Here is a 19,021-nt window from a genome sequence, read left to right as displayed (position 1 = left end):
ACACATAGTGCAAATGTTAATATTAAATAGAGTTTTAGATTTTTCCATCCCCGGACCTATTCTCATTCCAGTAAATGGCACCACTAACTCAGCTATTCAAGCCAGGAAGCTACCCCTGTCTCCTCCCTGTCCATTATCCTTGCATCTAATCCATTAGCAGTTCACTGATTTTCTTTCCAAAATATATCTTCAATCCACCTTCTCTTCATTTCCATTATCACCACCCTCTCCAGGCCACCATCATCTCCACCCTGGGCTGCTGGCAGTCTCCAACATGCTCTCTACTTCCACTTCGGTCCCCCTTTACCCCATTTTCTCTTAGTAGCCAGAAGTTCACTGTCGCTTATAATAAGAATCAAACATGTCATTTCTTCACTGAACACCCTTCGGTGACCTCTTCTCACTTAGGATGAAATCGAATGATCTGGTCCATCGATCTCTACAATCCTAACTGGTGCCACACATGCCCTGATCATTTTGCTAAAATCTTGTCTTCTTGAATATGCCAGACTCTTCACACATCAGGTAGTCTGCACAGCTGTTCCCTCTATCCATTCTTCCTGTTCTTGATATAAGTGTCTCTTTCTCATCCTTCAAGTCTTGGAATTGATGTTATTCTTAGGACAGGACTTCTGTGAGCATCTTTAGAAAGAGGCCCCCCTTCTCTGATCTTGTTCATTCCCTTCATAGCACTTAGAAACCTTTAATGATTTGATTCACTTGATTTTTCTCAGTTGGTCCCTTTAATCCTCAATAGGTCAATATTCCAGGAAGGCAGGGCATAGGTCGGACTTCTCATTCCTTGGCAGCACCGGACATGGTGGTGTGCATACAGGCGGTTGCTCAGTAATATCTGCTTAATAAACAACTTCCCCAAAACACTTGTTCATTTCCATTTCCTGGTTCTGTGCAGTGCAAAACAAAATGTTTATTGCTTATTAGAGGTGCTCTAGCTAGACGATGTTAGGCCAAGTTCTGGAGTTATCAGTATGTTTGTACTTTTCAGAAAGCAGAAGTTTCGTCCAAGCAGGCCTCTGGCTTCTCTTTCTTGCTCCTTCAACAATTATATTCACTGGTTGGGAGTTTATAAAAGTGGGATTCTAAATAGCAATGGGGCAAACTGCAATTTGGAGAATGGCTCTAAAGGTGGAGAATCTGGAATGAATGTTTCATCTGTGTTGGCCAGCATTCTGCTTCTCTGAATTAGGCCTTTGGCTATCTGATCCTTTAAGATGGTTCATGCCATTCATTAATATCCTGCATTTCTTCACAGTTAATATTTTAACAGCCTGTATCCCCTTTTTAAAATATTGTCTTACTTTATAGACTCGATTTCAAGTATAGTTAATTCTGGAATCCTTCACTGACCCCTTACTTCCTGCAGAGAATCTAAGCATTTCTAGCATTCGTCTTTGATCCTGGACCTCTGCAGGGCATTTGTGACCCTGACGCCAAGATACCTGATTATATTGCCACTGCTGACTGACTGAGGATACCCAACAGAGTGTGAACCCTCATCAGAGAGTGACCATTTCTCCCTCCTTTAGATGGCCCCACAGCTGACTTCAGGATGTGGGTATTATGGCAATGAGAAGGGGATAGACTAGGAGAGAATTTAGGAGAGTAGTGCAGTGAGAGGGGTTGTAACTACATAAATTATATGAAAAAACATTCCCCTTTATTCACATTTTCCCAGTCCCAGAGTACTCTCTCATAACACAAGGGCAATCAGGTCTCCCAAGACTGCAGGACCCAGACCATCTCCACCGCTTTCCTTAAGTCACCTCAGTGGTCTCAAGGAGGATCACAACTTCTGAGGAAGAGAAGGTCCTGGAGTTGGCAATGTAACAGCAATATCATCATATCAAATACAGTTTTAAGTGGGGTAGACTTACAAAAAGCAGTATTAATAAATACTTCGTGTGTGTGTACCCAGAAAGGCACAGAAATAATGTACTGTCTCTGAGGAGGACTGAGAGACAGGAATGACAAGGAACATTTGAACCATTTCAATTTTTTTTATCATGAGCATGTTATATCTAGTCAGAAGTAAACATGCTTCAAAATTTGAAAAACATAAAGAAATGCCATGGTCCAGAGAGCCATTTGTAGCTGGACTAACAAGCATGAGACTATTAGAAAAATATAAGACAGCACATAATTAAATACAAACTTGGGTGGTACTGACTACATTAGAAGAGGAAGAGAGGTCTGTTCAATGGAAGGAGCTGGGTCTTAGATGAGGAAGGGAACCTTTTAGCCCAGGGAAACTTGAGAAATAAAAACAAGCAAGGGTAGAAATGTGCACAAAGAACAACAGATCTAGAGTCAACCGGGCCTGGTTCCAATCTCACCTCTAAAGTTTACTAGCTGACTGGACTTGAGTGAGTATTATAACCTCTTTCAACCTCATATTTCTCATTTATAAAATGAGGATAAGAATACCTACACTGCAGGATTTTTAAAAATTAAGGAATGTATGGAAAACAGTTAGCACAGTACCTGACACAGAGCAGGTCCTCAACTAAATGTTGCCTGGTATGAATAAGGCTGAACAGGGAGACCAGTCTTGCTAGAATACAGGGTATTCACCCAGAAGGGGTGAGATAATACTGGTTGTTGCAGTCCAGCAAACTGCGGGCCATCATCTCATCTTGTGGTTGGGGTTCCTGTAGCATAAGAATTATAAACAAATATCACCATTACGCATTCTCCACTGTTCAAGAAGGTGAGAAGTCTGAGGTTACAGGGTTTCTCTCTAGCATGGCACCTCTGGTGCATAATCAAAACAGAATTCTAACTGAAGGCCTTCCCACAGTTGTTATATTTCTAGGGTCTTTCCCCAATATGGATTCTCTGATAACAAGTGAGATGTGCCTTGCAAATAAAGCTTTTCCCACAGTCAATACACCCATGAGGCTTCTCTCCATTGTGAACCCCTGGGTGCCGAGCAAGACCTGAGTTCCACATGAAGCCTTTCTCAAAGCCCTTACATTCATGAAGTTTCTCCCTAGTATAAATTCTCTGGAGTCGATGAAGGACTGGGTTCCAGTAAAACTATCCCCACATCCCTTACAGGTATGGGGCCTCTCTCCACACCAGGGAGAAGCCGTATGCCTGACATGTATGGCTTGTGTTCTGACTAGGACTTCCCTGGTGGCCCAGACGGTAAAGCGTCTGCCTACAATGCGGGAGACCCAGGTTCTATCCCTGGGTCACATTCCTTCCATTCAAAGGGTTTCTCTCTGGTGTGAATTCTCCAGTGCTGAATCAGGTTTGACTTCCAACCGAAGGCTTTAGCACATTCTTGACATAGGCATGGTTTCATCCCAGTGTGAATCCTCTGATATACAATGCAATGCAATCTAAAATTGAAATTCTTCCCACATTCCTTACATCCATAGACCTTCTTTCCATTATGAACTCTCTGATGTTGATCAAAGTCTTCCTTTCGATCAAAATACTTGCCACATTCTTCACGTATATAGAATGCCTGTTCACTGAGGCTTTTCTGATGTATAAGGTGGGTGTTAACATCGGCATCCTCTGAACACTCTTCTACTAAGATCATCTCATCTTTGACAATCACTACTGTGATGTCACATGCAGTGTTCTCCACACTTGTCCTATTTAGGGTAGTCAGGCTATCTCCCTACAATGCTTTTCTCCTCTTCACAAGTTTTTCCAAACTAGAATTCCTGGGAGCCACAGAACTGGGGTCCACTCAATAGCACCATGTGGTCCTGTGCCTGCTTGTGAATGTTTTCCTTCAGGACAAAATGTTCTTTCTCACTCTTCAACACCCCCTCTGGAAGAAGAAAACAGAGCTGCAAATGTCATTGGTACCCATGACAGAGTAACTAAAGTCATCAAGAAGTATTAATATGTCCATTTTTCGCAAGTGCCACCCCTGTGTCTAAGCAGGAGGGGAGAAGGAATGTTGGGGGAAAGACTGGTAACACAGATGACCTGAAAGTTGAGAGTAATAAGAATATAAAGGATAGGAGAGAGAGGTTCAGGAAGTTGTGATTCCATCAGTTCACCAAAATACAAAAACTTGTCACTCATTTTAAAATATCAAAAAGAAATAGAAAAGACTAAAGTCTCTGCACCTGCCCCTAGGAGCTGAAAGCCAATTCATATAGAAAAGTATCCTGATAGGGTAGAATTTCAAAGAGCTGATCCTGAGGCTGTGTTGGGAAATCACCATCTCTTACTTCCCTTCCTTCCTATCCATCATAGCCTTCTCTTTTTATAAGGATCAACAATGAGTCTCTCTATGATATCCATAAAAGTGGCCTCATAGCCTCACTCAGCCATTTCCAGAAGTCACTTCTAACTCTAATGATAAACACCTAAGGATAAAACTCTAATGATAAAAATATGTAAAACACATATTTACAAAGGTCCACTCTAATAAATTCTTCAGAATTAGTTACGCTCTGTCTCTTTGTAACTCCCATCCAAGCCTATAGGACTGTAGATCAATTCTACAATTTCCAAGGGAAATTGAGTAGGGACATGAGCTCTAAGAAGGCCCGCTGCAGGTCAGGGAGTTTGGGTTTTGCTCAAGGAATAAACTAGCAGTTAGCTTTCTGTCTAAAGCAGAGATGGGAAATTCCCTTGAGTGGTGAGAGCAGGTACTGAGATCCTGAGAGAATCTAGAGGACACTGCGGTTCCCTCCCTACATCCATTCTCCTCCCCCTCCCCGACTAGGGAGTAGCCAGGCCCTTTGGGTGGGAGTAATCCCAACTCCAGCTTCTAGCATAGGCCCCCACTGAGATAAGCCAAGCAAGCTCTCCCATCTGACTCACTACATGAGAGATCCATTCAGGGATCAGCAATGCAGGCCAAGTCAATCATGCATAGCTTTCCCCTGGCTATGGGACCAAATTAGAGCTGGCATAAGACTTAAGATGGTGCAGTAGAGCAACACATGGACTGTGACTCACAGTGGCTAGAGCCTAAGGAAGGCCTGGCCTGTTCCTCCCCCCAGGTGTGAAGAAGCACAGTTCTGGTTACAACCACCAATCACCTTTCAGCCCTGAGAGGAGCCAGACTGTAGACAAACATATGAGTGTAGACAAACTAACATACGAGAAGACAGAAGAGCAGAGACTGAAATTCTGATCAAAATCTATGGACTTCCCAATTACACAAAACAATGAATTCCTCTTTATTATTTAACCCAGTTTGAACTGGGCTGTTACTTGCAATCAAGGGTATCCTAACATGGAAAGACTTCCAGACATGGCAAGGAACTGGGAGAATGGGAAATTGGAGGGCACAGCTCAAGCTACACTGTGTCCATGGAACAGCCTCTGTGGGAAGAAGATGAAGCAGGCCCAGGGAGGCAATAAAAGGACATAGTTTTTAGTAGGAAATTAGGAGCAGGGAAGCCCTGTGTTGGGCCTAGACAAATGCCCAGGCTTTCCTGCCAGAAATCCCTGAGGAACAGGAACTATCTGGCTCAGGGTTATTTAGACTGCTTGATTTCTAATGATAAAAATGGCCATGATACCCTCGAAGGGCAGTCAGAATCTTCTGCTAGAGGATTATAAGCAGGCCAGGATAGTTAAAAAAAAAAAAAAAAGGCCACTTCAGATCAGAAAGCAAACAGAAAAGTAGTCAGGGAGTTAAGATAAACGGTGGTCCTGAAAAGAACAGGGGAGATGGGGAAAAAGCAAAACAGATGTATGCAGATGGCACAGAGAGGAGCCAGGATGAATAAAGCAAGGACTCGAGAAGATGGAAAACCATGGCAACACAGAGGAAAACAAGGAATCCCACCGGTGTCTGCAGCAGTAGGTTAAGAGAACACATACCTAGGACGACTTAAAGATCAAGACAAGGGATGTGCTCAGATGACCGGCACGCGTCCTCTCTCATCTAGGAAGATGGCCCTCAGGCCCTCTCCATTCAGACCTTCTTGAGGAGCCAAGCTCCAGGGTGTTCCCCCTGGCTCCAGCTGGAAAATCAGAGCCGGTGTGGGAAATGGACACGCTGCCCGTCGGGAAGGAATCGGGACAGGCAGGTGAGCAGGGTGACACACAGCAACCCCAGGACTCCTCCCAGGCCTGTCTTCAGGGGTGGGAGGGGAAAGAAGGGAAGTTACTAGGGGGGACAAGAAAATAAAGTCCAGGGAAAGGGGCAGGGGTACTCAGGTGAGAGGGGCCCGGAGGCTCACAAAGGTCAGGAAGCAGAGAGGAAGGGATGCTCAACAACAGCGTGAGTGAGCAAAGAGAAGACTTCACTCATCGAGAAACGGGGATTTCTTGTGCCCTCCCTCCCTAGAGCTCTCGAGTTCAGATGTCTGCAGGAGGATGCTTGCTACTGGGCTGTGTCTCCCAGACTGAGGTGCCGGGGAACTGAGGGCTCAGAGGGGCACCAGGAATTCTCTCTCCACATGTTGTACCCACAGCACATGGGTTAGAAGGTCAAAAGCTCTTAGCCGGGGCTGGGGATGTTCTATACGAGACCCAAATGGATGCCAGGACTTCCTGCTTCGCAGCTACCACTAAGGTTGTGTCATTAAGAGTCCAGGAGCCTGGAGTTGCCACTCAGCTGAGGGTTAGTTACCAAAGACTACTGAGCTTTTGAGGAAGAAGGAGCCAAGAAATTCCAAAGGGTAGGGGCAGAGTCCAAAGGGAAAGATCCTTACCCAGGGAAGCCACAGCCCGATAATTCTGCAGCATCACCTCCCTGTACAGGGCCCTCTGAGTAGAGGCCAGGTGGTCCATTCATTCTCAGAGAAGTAGATGACCGTGTCCTCAAGGGTCACTGACCCCTGAAACGACATGTGCTTAAATGCCATAGGACAGTCCCAGGACCCGGGCCTGGAGTCTGGGTAGACGAGGCAGTAAGAGGTACTGGAGGGGACTGCCCACTGAGTTTCTGGATTCTGAATGTCTAAGAAAACTCTCAGCAGATTTTTGCCCCCTACTTATAAAGATATAAGGGATCAGCCACCAATCTTCTCACGTCTCTTCATTTTTACATTGGCAAACACTCGCTCCTCCTCTTCATGAGTCTCTGCAAGTTTTCTCTTCTCATTCCCTCATGAGCTCTGGGTGCCATCCTTCTCTGCCACGTGTCCTCCTTCAGAAGTCACCAACCCTTGATAACAAGAACAACGACCACTGACTGAGCCTGTGCCCAGCACTATACAAGCACTACTTTGAGTACGTCTCACGGCCTTTGAGGAGGGTATCAGGTCTGTTTTATAGAAGAGAACCTGAGGCTCAGAGATTAACTCCCCCAGGTTACAGAGTTCTGAGACACAACTTAGGCCGGCTTGACTCTCTGGCTCTCACCTGCCACGGCACACTGCCTTCTAACCTCACTCCTGCCAGTCCCGCTGCCCTGCGAGGGACTCTTGCTCTTCCCTCCCGCCCAGTCACTTCCAGCAGCCAGAGAGGCAGCTAAGGACACCTCAGACACTCAGGCTGCTGGAGAGGCTCTACTCGAAAGGGCAGTGCCCAACTGTGACTGCTCCTTGCACATTCCCACCCGACACACTCCCTAACACCCTCAAAGACTTCGGCTGGCTCACCTTTGCCTACCCAAAAAAGTCCAAGTCCTCTGCCATGCAGACAACTCCAGTCACTGTTCAGGGACCCAGCTGACTTCCCAAGGATCATCTCCTGCATGACCACCCTCATGCCCTATCCTGTCACCATTTGGTTCTGAACCCAAACTTTTTCCTTGTTCAGCTCTGTGCCCTTAGACCTGCAGCACCCCACTCCCCACCCTGCCTGAAGATCCAGATCCTTCCTCGTGTTTATCTCAAAGTGTTAAGTGAAAGTTAAGTGAAAGGACCCAATTTCTTCAAGTGTCATAGAATGTCTGTTGCGTAAAAGAATGATTAAGTGTTGAACCAGTTTTTCAATTGAAGTGAAGTGAAGTGAAGTCGCTCAGTCGTGTCCGACTCTTCGTGACCCTGTGGACTGTAGCCCACCAGGCTCCTCCGTCCATGGGATTCTCCTCCAGGCAAGAATACTGGACAGACTGCTGCAGACTGAGATTCAGAGTTCTATTTTTCTATATGGTCTGGACATTGTCCATTTGTATATTCAGTCTCTAGGGGGAACAAAGTAGGAAGATGTCTGCTTCACAGGAATTCAAATTCGGATTCACATACCTCAGGTACTGGAGCTTATAGATACCATATCTACGGAAAGTTACAAAGAAGCCCTCATATGAACTCCCAGGGTTATTGGTTGGTTGGTTGGTTTCTAAGAGAATAACTTAGAAGTTACTAAGTAACGAGTAAACTCATAAAAGGACAATAGCTGATAGTCTGCGGGTATTGAGAAGGAAGCAAAGACTCTTAACTTGGGGAAGATCATTATGAAGGGTGAGCATACAATTTAATTTGCTGTATGTTCATCCCATGATTTTCCTCAGGACCAGTTGGAGAAAACTGAACTGGTGACAAAACAACTGTGGGAGTTGTAGCTCAGAATAAGGAGCCCTCAAATACCTGATTACCAAGTTAGGGTCCACCTGAAAAGAGGTACTTATGGCTATGATGGGTGTTGAGTTCATATTTTTTTTAGAAAACTAAAGAAGCAAGGAAGAGTCTATCACCTTTAATCCCATATTTTTACTCTCTCTATTATTCTTCTGTCAAACACATGGCAGCAGGCAAGGTCAAGGCCGAGTCCTAATTGATTTGGCCAGTAAAGATACAATGTCATTTTGAGATTCATATAATGTATTAATTACAAAAACAGCAAAAGGAAGAGTAGGCAAACATCCCAATCCCCCAGGTCCTTGTCCCACACACCAAAAACAATGACACGGAAGCAAAAGGGGGCTGGATGACTGCAACATGGGTTGTGGGATACACCTTGCTGAGGGGTCAATTTTAGACTGCAGCTAAACAGTGTCATGTTGGTGTTGTTCAGTCACTAAGTTATGTCTGACTCTTCGCAACCCCATGGACTGCAGCGCTCCAGGCCTCCCTGTCCCCGACCATCTCCCGGAGTTTGCCCAAGTTCATGTCCACTGATGCCATTCAACCATCTCATCCTCTGTCACCCTCTTCTCCCTCTGCCTTCAGTCCTTCCCAGCATCAGGGTCTTTTCAAGTGAATCAGCTGTTCACATCAGGTGGCCAAAGTATTGGAGCTTCAGCATCAGACCATCCAATGAGTTTTCAGGGTTGATTTCCTTTAGGATTGACTGGCTTGATCTCCTTGCAGTCCGAGGGACTCTCAAGAGTCTTCTCCAGCACCACAGTTCAAATGCATCAATTCTTCAGCACTCTGCCTTCTTTATGGTTCAACTCTCACAACTGTACATGACTACTAGAAATTAGTTAACAGTGTTATAGTCTACAGTCAAACCAGAGAAGAGTGGGAGAAAAGTCTCATTACTTATCAGAATCTGGGAGGCAATGAGAAACTGTCTCATAACAGCCTCCCACAGGGATAGGGACAGAAGTGGGAGATGGCCTGAAAAGCTTGTAAAGATCCTCTTATGTTCTGGAAGGATCACAAGGTGATCTGCCAAGACTCAGATTAGCTATAGTTCAAGGCTTTGCCTGCATGTCCTATATACTGGCCAAGCCAGTAGATATGAGTGAAACTGCCAGAGCACCGTGGTAGAGCCAGTTCTACAGCTTTACCTCCTAACCTTTTGCCATGCAACATGTGCAATTTTAGTTCCCTGACCAGGGATCAAAACCATGCCCCCTGCATTGTAAGCATGGATACTTACCCACTGGACTACCAGGGCAGTTCCTAACTCCTAACTTCTAACACATAAAGAATTCTCAGAAGCAGGTCACCATGAAGGTCACCAAATACTCTAATTTATTGTAGTGAAAGAGGACTGGGCCAAATATATTACATTTGTCTTAGGCAGCATTGGACAAGAGTGACCATGAGTGTGACCCACAGTAGTATAACCAGGCTCACTGTAGGAAAGACCATGGTGAGGCTCCACATCCAGGACTAAATGTGTCATTAATCCATGTGGGGAAAGAGAAACTGGCAATGGCACATACCTCAGCTAAACTGGCCAGTGAGAAATCCAGGGCAATACAATTGTCCATCATCATTCATGCTAGAGAATTTAGGAAAATCAGTGATCTGTGAAAAATGTACAAGAGACTCCAACAGTAACTGTATGAAGCTAAAGGTAATTATGTCAACGTCTAGAAAGTTAATTCTGTTCTGCTGTTTTTTTGATGAGGCTGTTCCTTTCTGGAGTCAGTGGCTGTTGGGAGGATTCTGAAAACTTTTAAACTAAGATCATTTACTGGCCAGTAGTCAAATTGAGGGTAGTGGCAAAAGCCTGGGTTAAATTGGCCAGATATCCTATAGACAAAAGCTAAGATAGATTAATGATCTCTGCCTCTGCTCCTGACTTCCCGGAGTCTACGGTGTTTTTATCTTCCAAACCAGGATTGTTCCTCTCCTCCCACAGCCATAAGACCATTACACCCAGTCTCTGGAACAATCACTTCACCTTTTCCTCAATCCTCCCCACATCTTCTCATACTATACGCAACAGCTCATCCCTAGTTAGCTAAGAAGTTCCTCTCTTATATAATGTATAACACCCAAGACCATCTCCCACCCTCTGACATGTAAGCCATGCCAAGACCACATTAGAATTATCACCTTGTAAATTCCTGATCACTCTTTGTGACCTTATGGACTATATAGTCCATGGAATTCTCCAGGCCAGAATACTGGAATGGGCAGCCTTTCCCTTCTCCAGGGGATCTCCCCAACCCAGGGAGTGAACCCAGGTCTCCCGCATTGCAGGTGGATTCTTTAGCAGCTGAGCCACCAGGGAAGTCCAAGAATACTGGAGTGGGAAGCCTATCCCTTCTCCAGGGGAATCTTCCCAACCCAGGAATCGAATCAGGGTCTCCTGCACTGCAGGTGGATCCTTAACCAGCTGAGCTACCAGGGAATCACTAAAATTATCTATAACTGCCCTAATCTAATCACATCTGTAATCTTTCATCTGAGTACTAATTTCACTATATGCCATAACCTTTGGTTTTCATTTTCATTCATCTCAAGGTATTTTCTAATTTCTCTTGTAAACCTTTCTCTCAGGAAAGCATTTGGAAGCTTGTACACAGATTCTTGCAGACTCCATGGGTGTCTTTCCCCCTGATGATTTGGCTATGTATCTTTAATACACCACTGTAATAAATTTCAGTTATGAGTAAAACTATAGGCCAAGTCCTCTGGGTTCTTCTAGGCAATTCTCTGAATGTGAAGGTGGTCCTAGAGATCCATGACGTGGGTTATGGGAATTAGACTGCATAACAAATGTTAAGCATTTTGCTTAATTCTTGGCTCATGCTAAATTCTTAAAAATGGTAAAAATCTTAAATGGTAAAAATGTAAGCAGTCATGGTGGCAAGAGGCATGACCAGCAGAGGGCCATGAACAGGACAGAGACAAAAGCTCCCAGATTTACTGTCACAGAGTGCCTCCAGACTGAGAACCCCCCAAGTGCCGACCTAAAGACGCCATTAGGCGCAGGGCATGGCAATGGAAATGCGTCACCGGCCTTCCAGCCCCCAGGCCCGAGGTCCCTCTAGTGAGCCCGGAGGACACTTCTGCAGGTTGTTGATCCTCCCACATCAGTTCAGTTCAGTCGCTCAGTCGTGTCCGAATCTTTAGGACCCCATGGACTGCAACACACCAGGCCTCCTGTCCATCACCAACTCCAGGAGTCTACTCAAACACATGTCCATTAAATCTGTGATGCCATTCAACCATCTCATCCTCTGTCCTCCCCTTCTCCTCCTACCCTCAGTCTTTCCCAGAATCAGGGTCTTTTCAAGTGAGTCAGTTCTTCGCATCAGGTGTCCAAAGTATTGGAGTTTCAGCTTCAGCATCAGTCCTTCCAATGAATATTCAGGACTGATCTCCTTTAGGATAGACTGGTTGGATCTCCTTGCAGTCCAAGGGACTCTTAAGAGTCTTCTCCAACACCACAGTTCAAAAGCATCAATTTTTCGGCGCTCAGCTTTCTTCACAGTCCAAATCTCATATCCATACATGACCACTGGAAAAACCATAGCCTTGACCAGACGGACCTTTGTTGGCAAAGTAATGTCTCTGCTTTTTAATATGCTATCTAGGTTGGTCATAACTTTCTTCCAAGGAGTAAGCGTCTTTTAATTTCATGGCTGCAGTCACCATCTGCAGTGATTTTGGAGCCCCCCAAAATAAAGTCTGACACTGTTTCCACTGTTTTCCCATCTATTTGCCATGAAGTGATGGGACCAGATGCCATGATCTTAGTTTTCTGAATGCTGAGCTTTAAGCCAACTTTTTCACTCTCCTCTTTCACTTTCATCAAGAGGCTTTTTAGTTCCTCTTCACTTTCTGCCATAAGGGTGGTGTCATCTGTGTATCTGAGGCTACTGATATCTCTCCCGCCAATCTTGATTCCAGCTTGTGCTTCCTCCAGCCCAGCATTTCTCATGATGTACTCTGCATATAAGTTAAATAAGCAGGGTGACAATATACAGCCTTGATGTACTCCTTTCCCCATTTGAAACCAGTCTGTTGTTTCATGTCCAGTTCTAACTGTTGCTTCCCGACTTGCATAGAGATTTCTCAGGAGGCAGGTCAGGTGGTTTGGTATTCCCATCTCTTTCAGAATTTTCCACAGTTTATTGTGATCTACACAGTCAAAGGCTTTGGCATAATCAATAAAGCAGAAGTAGATGTTTTTCTGGAACTCTCTTGCTTTTTCAATGATCCAGCGGATATTGGCAACTTGATCTCTGGTTCCTCTGCCTTTTCTAAATCCAGCTTGAACATATGGAAGTTCACAGTTCATGTACTGTTGAAGCCTGGCTTGGAGAATTTTGAGCATTACTAGTGTGTGAGACTGTGTGCAATTGTGCAGTAGTTTAAGCATTCTTTGGCTTTGCCTTTCTTTGGGATTGGAATGAAAACTGATCTTTTCCAGTCCTGTGGCCACTGCTGAGTTTTCCAAATTTGCTGGCATATTGAATGAAGCACTTTCACAGCATCATCTTTTAGGATTTGAAATAGCTCAACTGGAATTCCATCACCTCCACTAGCTTTGTTCATAGTGATACTTCCTAAGGCCCACTTGACTTCACATTCCAGGATGTCTGGCTTTGGCTGAGTGATCACATCATTGTGGTTATCTGGGTTGTGAAGATCTTTTTTGTATAGTTCTTCTGTGTCTTCTTGCCACCTCTTCTTAATATCTTCTGCTTCTGTTAGGTCCATCCCATTTCTGTCCTTTATTGAGCCCATCTTTGCATGAAATGTTCCTTTGGTATCTCTAATTTTCTTGAAGAGATCTCTAGTCTTTCCCACTCTATTGTTTTCCTCTATTTCTTTGCACTGGTCACTGAGGAAGGCTTTCTTATCTCTTCTTGCTATGCTTTGGAACTCTGCATTCAAATGGGTATATCTTTCCTTTACTCCTTTGCCTTTTGCTTCTCTTCTCAGCTATTTGTAAGGCCTCCTCAGACAACCATTTTGCCTTTTGCATTTCTTTTTCTTGGGGATGGTCTTGATCACTGCCTCCTGTACAGTATCACGAACCTTTGTCCATAGTTCTTCAGGCACTCTATCAGATCTAATTGCTTGAGTCTATTTGTCACTTCCACTGTATAATCATAAGGGATTTGATTTAGGTCATACCTGAATGGTTGGTGGTTTTTCCTACTTTCTTCAGTTTAAGTCTGAATTTGGCACAAAGGAGTACATGATCTGAGCCACAGTCACCTCCCAGTCTTCTTTTTGCTGACTTACGTATAGAGCTTCTCCATCTTTGGCTGCAAAGAATATAATCAATCTGATTTTGGTATTAACCATCTAGTGATGTCCATGTGTAGAGTCTTCTCCTGTATTGTTGGAAGAGGGTGTTTGCTATGACCAGTGCATTCTCTTGGCAAAACTCTATTAGCCTTTGCCCTGCTTCATTCTGTACTCGAAGGCTCCCAGACTGCCTTGCAAATCCATTGTGATGCCACCCCGACCCTGCCCCGGAGCTGCAGCTAGACTGTGTAAGGCTGAGGCTTGCCACAGGCTTGCAGTGCACACTCTGGACCGCTGGGTCCCAGCCACTCCAGGGGGTTGGGCGGGCAGCGCCTGGGCCAATACCCTGAGGCAGGCTGCTGTTCAGTGGCCCTGGTGGGCTAGTCCCATACACAAGGGTGGTTGGACCTGCTGGCATGAGAAGAGTCCAGTGCAGTGGTGATGCGTCAGAGCTCAGATACACACTGAGCTGGAGACTCCTGGTCTGAACACTCTGCAACACTGGCCCTCTTGGGATGACCCTGCCACTTGCTTTAGAAGAATGTCCCCTATATCCTTGCACACAGCACACATTTACCTGGTCTTGCCATCCTCCACTAATGACCTCCTGAATCGTGCGACCTCCCTGATTCCCCACCCTCCTTCCTGTTCTGCCCTTCTTTGTAGCACTTAACACAATTGTGATTATATGCTTCTTTGGTGGAAGCCATAAACTCCAAGAGGGCAGGGACCAGGTCTGCCTCATTTAGGGTTGTAGCAAAATTTCTGGTTTAAGTGCACAGTAAGTATCTGTTGAATGGATAGATGGGGCTGTTCCAAGAAAGGAGGAAATGATTGGATGAGTGGGTGTGAGTGAATGAATGAATAAATGAAGGAGAGAATGAATGAATAAATGAAGGAAAGAATGAATGTAAAGTAGTGGTGGTGGTGGTTGTTGTATAGTTGCTAAGTGGTGTCTGACTCTCTTGTGACCCCACGGGCTGTCCATGGCATTTTTCCAGGCAAGAAAACTGAAGTGGCTTGGCATTTCCTTCTCCAACGGATCTTCCTGACCCAAGAATTGAACCCATAGCTCCTGCATTATAGGTGGGTTCTTTACTGCTGAGAAGCAAGGTGGGGCTGCCATCCATTAAAAACTAAGAGATAGGGACTTCCCTGTTGATCCAGTCATTAAGATTCCAAGCTCCCAAAGAGCAGCACAGGTTTAATCCCTGGTAGGAAAACAGATCCCACACGTCAAATGGTATGACAAAAAAAAAAAAAACAAACCACACAAACGAAAAAACCCAAATCCCAAAATACAAAAAAATACTAAGGGACAAAGTTCAGCTCTTTGGACTTGACCCAGTTTCTGACCTTTTTCTTTTTTTGGCGGAGCCTCAGCCTGTGGGGTCTTAGTTCCCTGACCAGGGACTGAACCTGGGCCACAGCAGTAAAAGCACTGAGTCCTAATCACTGGGCCACCAGGGAATTCCCTTTCTGACCATATCCTAAGGATGGGGAGAGTTGTTGGAGCTGAGTACTTGCTGTGGTTGCCCTGAGCAACCAGAGAGGACTTCGTGGATGCTGAGTGTGGATATTTTCAGCTCCCTGCTAGGAGGAGCTGCACACGGGAGCTCATTCAAGAGAAACCATATGATTGTCTGAAGAGACAAAGTCCCTGTTTGCAGGTCATTTCAGAAGTTAAAGAGTAACTGGAGGGTTGTCACAACTGATTGAATTCAGTCTGAACCTCACATATTGCAACAATGAGTTAGGCTGCTGAACTAAAGTCTTAAGAGTCAACAGTACAGTTTTCTCCTTCTTGGGCCTGCTGACAGGGTCTTGGTCTGACATGCCACTGAAGGTCCCCAGTAAATGATCAACTCACCTCACCCAAGCCAGGGCCACTGTCAGAAAAAGTCCCTGCTACACTCTGAACCTAGATCCTTCTTGTGAAGTAAAGCAGTTAGTTTGAAGTCCCTATCATCTCTGACATTTCATAATTCCCACTCTGTATTTCTTGGTAGAGAATTGTGCAAGCCAGTTGGCGAGAGACTCAGAGACTCAAGTCTGATCCTGTGCTTGAAGGAGAAGAATATCTGTTTGGGAGATTTTGTGGGTCTCTTGAAGAATGAGGAGGAGGTGGATGTGAAACTTAGTAAGTACTTGGTGCATTTCTGTTGAAGGAACTAGGAAATTAATGGATATATGAAGTGAAGAGTAAATAAAGGAGTGAGTGGTCAGTAAGTCACAGGGTGGGGGGTTAAAAAAGTCTTGGCAGAGAAAATGCTGGAGCTGTATCAGGAAAGGTTGGAACAAAGTCTGAAGCTTGTGCAGGGGCTGTGAGCACAGCAAGAGGCTTTCTTCTGGCCTTGTTCCTGCTCCCTCCCACCTGCTCCTCTCACATGACTAGGTCCTAACAAAATCTAGGGGAAAGATTTGCTCTTGGGTACTCTCTCACCAGGCTTATTTACGGCAACTTGCAGCCACAGGGCAAAGTCCAGGTGGGAAGACCTTTCTATCCCCACCTTGTCCTCCCAAACCCTCTGGCACTCAGAGAACAGCACATCCAGAGCTCAACCTGGAAGAGATCAGCCATGGTGCTCTGGGGTCCGGTGCTAGGAGCCCTGCTGGTGGCCATTGTGGGCTATCTGTGCCTTCGGGGGCTGCTCCGGCAACGAAGACCCACGGAGCCCCCTCTGGATAAGGGCCCCGTGCCCTGGCTGGGCCATGCCATGGCTTTCCGGAAGAATATGTTCGAATTTCTGAGGCATATGCAGGCCAAACATGGGGACATATTCACAGTACAGCTGGGGGGGCAGTACTTCACCTTTGTCATGGACCCTCTCTCTTTTGGCCCCATCCTCAAGGATGCGCAGAGGAAGCTAGACTTTGTGGAGTATGCGCAAAAACTGGTGCTAAAGGTATTTGGATACCGCTCCGTGGAGGGAGACTACAGGATGATACACTCAGCCAGCACCAAGCACCTCATGGGGGAAGGCTTGGAGGAGCTCAACAAAGTCATGTTAGACACCCTGTCCTTGGTTATGCTGGGGCCCACAGGCTCCAGTCTGGACACCCGCTGCTGGCGTGAGGATGGCCTCTTTCACTTCTGCTACAACATCTTGTTCAAGGCTGGCTACCTGAGCTTGTTCGGCTACACAAAGGACAAGGACCGGGACCTGCTGCAGGCAGAGGAGCTGTTCCTGGAGTTTCGCAAGTATGACCGCCTGTTCCCCAGGTTTGTTTACTCCCTGCTGGGGCCCCGGGAGTGGCTGGAGGTGGGTCGGCTCCAGCGTCTCTTCCATAAGGCACTCTCGGTGGAACACAACCTGGAGAAGTACGGCGTAAGCAACTGGATCACCTACATGCTTCAGTTTCTGAGGGAGCAGGGCGTCTCCCCGGCCATGCAGGACAAGTTCAACTTCATGATGCTCTGGGCCTCCCAGGGTAACACAGGGCCTACCTCTTTCTGGGCCCTCTTGTTCCTCCTGAAGCACCCAGAGGCCATGCGGGCTGTGAGGGAGGAGGCCACCCGGCTCCTGGGAGAGGTCAGGCTGGAGGCTAAGCAGTCCTTCAAGTTCGGGGCCCTGCATCGCATGCCGGTGCTGGACAGCGTGATGGAAGAAACACTGCGGCTGAGGGCCTCGCCCACCCTCCTCAGGGTGGTGAACGACGACCAGGTCCTGCAGATGGCCAGCGGGCAGGAGTGCCTGCTCCGCAGTGGAGACATCCTGGCCCTCTTCCCTTACCTCTCAGTGCACATGGACCCCGACATCCACCCCGAGCCCACCGCCTTCAGGTACGATCGCTTTCTCACCCCCAGCGGCAGCCGAAAAGTAGACTTCTACAAGGCAGGCAAGAAGATCCGCCACTACACCATGCCGTGGGGCTCGGGCGTCTCCATCTGCCCTGGGAGGTTCTTGGCCCTCAACGAGATGAAGCTCTTTATCTTGCTCATGGTCATGAACTTTGACTTGGAGTTGGTGGACTCTGACACACCTGTGCCACCCGTGGACCCCCAGCGCTGGGGCTTTGGCACCACACAGCCCAGCCACGAGGTGCGATTCCGCTACCGCCTTCGGCCTTCGGAGTGAGCTCTGTCCAGGCGGCCTCGAGTGTGGCTGCGGGGGCTCCCGTGGGTCTCTGCCTCCTCTCAACCACCCCTCTAAAGCCCCAGACCAACCCCCTCCTCTGTCCTGCTTGTCCTCCCTGCTCTTTGGCATCCTTCTGGTCACCTCACAGGCTGATACTTCTCTCTTGAAACACTGTCTCTCATGGCAGATGCGGCGTAATTCACCTCTCACAGGAAGTCCAGGGAAGGGGAAACATCTGTGGGCAACTCAGTTTGGGGGATAATACATGCCATGACAAATCTCACGCAGTACAGACACCAGTTATGGTGAGTCATGTAGCATCTTGCAAACATTGGTCTCCACCCTCCCGCTCCACTTTGCTTGTTTTCCTCAACACTTACCCTGTGGGATTCAGGGTCTAGAACAGTGTCATCCGATAGCCATATGAGGTAAGCCACACGTGTAATTTTTCATCTCCTAGCTGACATGTTTTTAAAAGTAAAAAGAAACTGGTGAAATTCATTTTTCTACTGTATTTTGCTTGTCCTGATGTATCTAAAATATTAGCATTTCAATGGGGAGTCATACAAAAGTATTAATGAAATATTTTTACATTTCTTTTTCCCTCCAAAATCTGGTCTGTACTTTTCAACCCTTCAAACTGAGCTCTCAATAGCCACGTGCTTCTGTATTGGACAGAGCGGCTCTAGAGAAGGGTGGCCTTTCATGGAGGAGATATGCAAGGTCCCTCTTGCCTGCCCTCCTCTCCCCTCTGCACCCCCACCTTGGGGTGATTTCAACCCCTCACTTGGTTTCCACAACCATCGCTAAGCTCAGAGCTCTCTCCTACCTCCAGACCCCCAATCTCCCCACAGCGGTCTAAGAGCACCTCTGCTACAGTTCAGCCCACACGCAGAACTCAGCACCTGTCCCCCCCCTGACCTCTGCCCTGAACCATGCCCATCTCCTGGTTTCCCTGCCTCTCTGCTCAGGACACCATCATCTACCCATCCACTGAGGCAGATACAGAGGACACACCCTCAGCCCCTCCCTTTCTCTCCCCCACAGGGAGAGAGTTCTGTCATCTGACCCCTGTGGTGCCACCTAACCGTGTCCCCGCTTCCCCACCCCAGCTACCCTTCTTAGAGCTCAAACTCAGCATCCCTCTCCACGTGGGGC

The 19,021-nt window shown here is 46.7% G+C and overlaps 2 protein-coding genes across 2 annotated transcripts in view; one reads left to right on the top strand and one right to left on the bottom strand.

The window, feature by feature from the left end:
- The window catches only part of GASK1A (golgi associated kinase 1A), a 152,165-nt gene that overhangs the window by 76,266 nt on the left and 56,878 nt on the right, over window positions 1-19,021 (bottom strand). The window lies entirely within an intron of this gene.
- LOC133045667 (5-beta-cholestane-3-alpha,7-alpha-diol 12-alpha-hydroxylase) lies at window positions 16,008-18,778 on the top strand. Its single transcript, XM_061127901.1, has one exon. The coding sequence runs from the start codon at window positions 16,364-16,366 to the stop codon at window positions 17,861-17,863; it is 1,500 nt and encodes a 499-aa protein (XP_060983884.1). The 5' UTR covers window positions 16,008-16,363; the 3' UTR covers window positions 17,864-18,778.

This window comes from Dama dama, chromosome 24, assembly GCF_033118175.1.
Source record: "Dama dama isolate Ldn47 chromosome 24, ASM3311817v1, whole genome shotgun sequence".
NCBI classification, from domain to species: domain Eukaryota; kingdom Metazoa; phylum Chordata; class Mammalia; order Artiodactyla; family Cervidae; genus Dama; species Dama dama.
The sequence above is the reverse complement of the archived record's forward strand: the minus strand, read 5'-3'. Positions and strand labels throughout refer to the sequence as shown.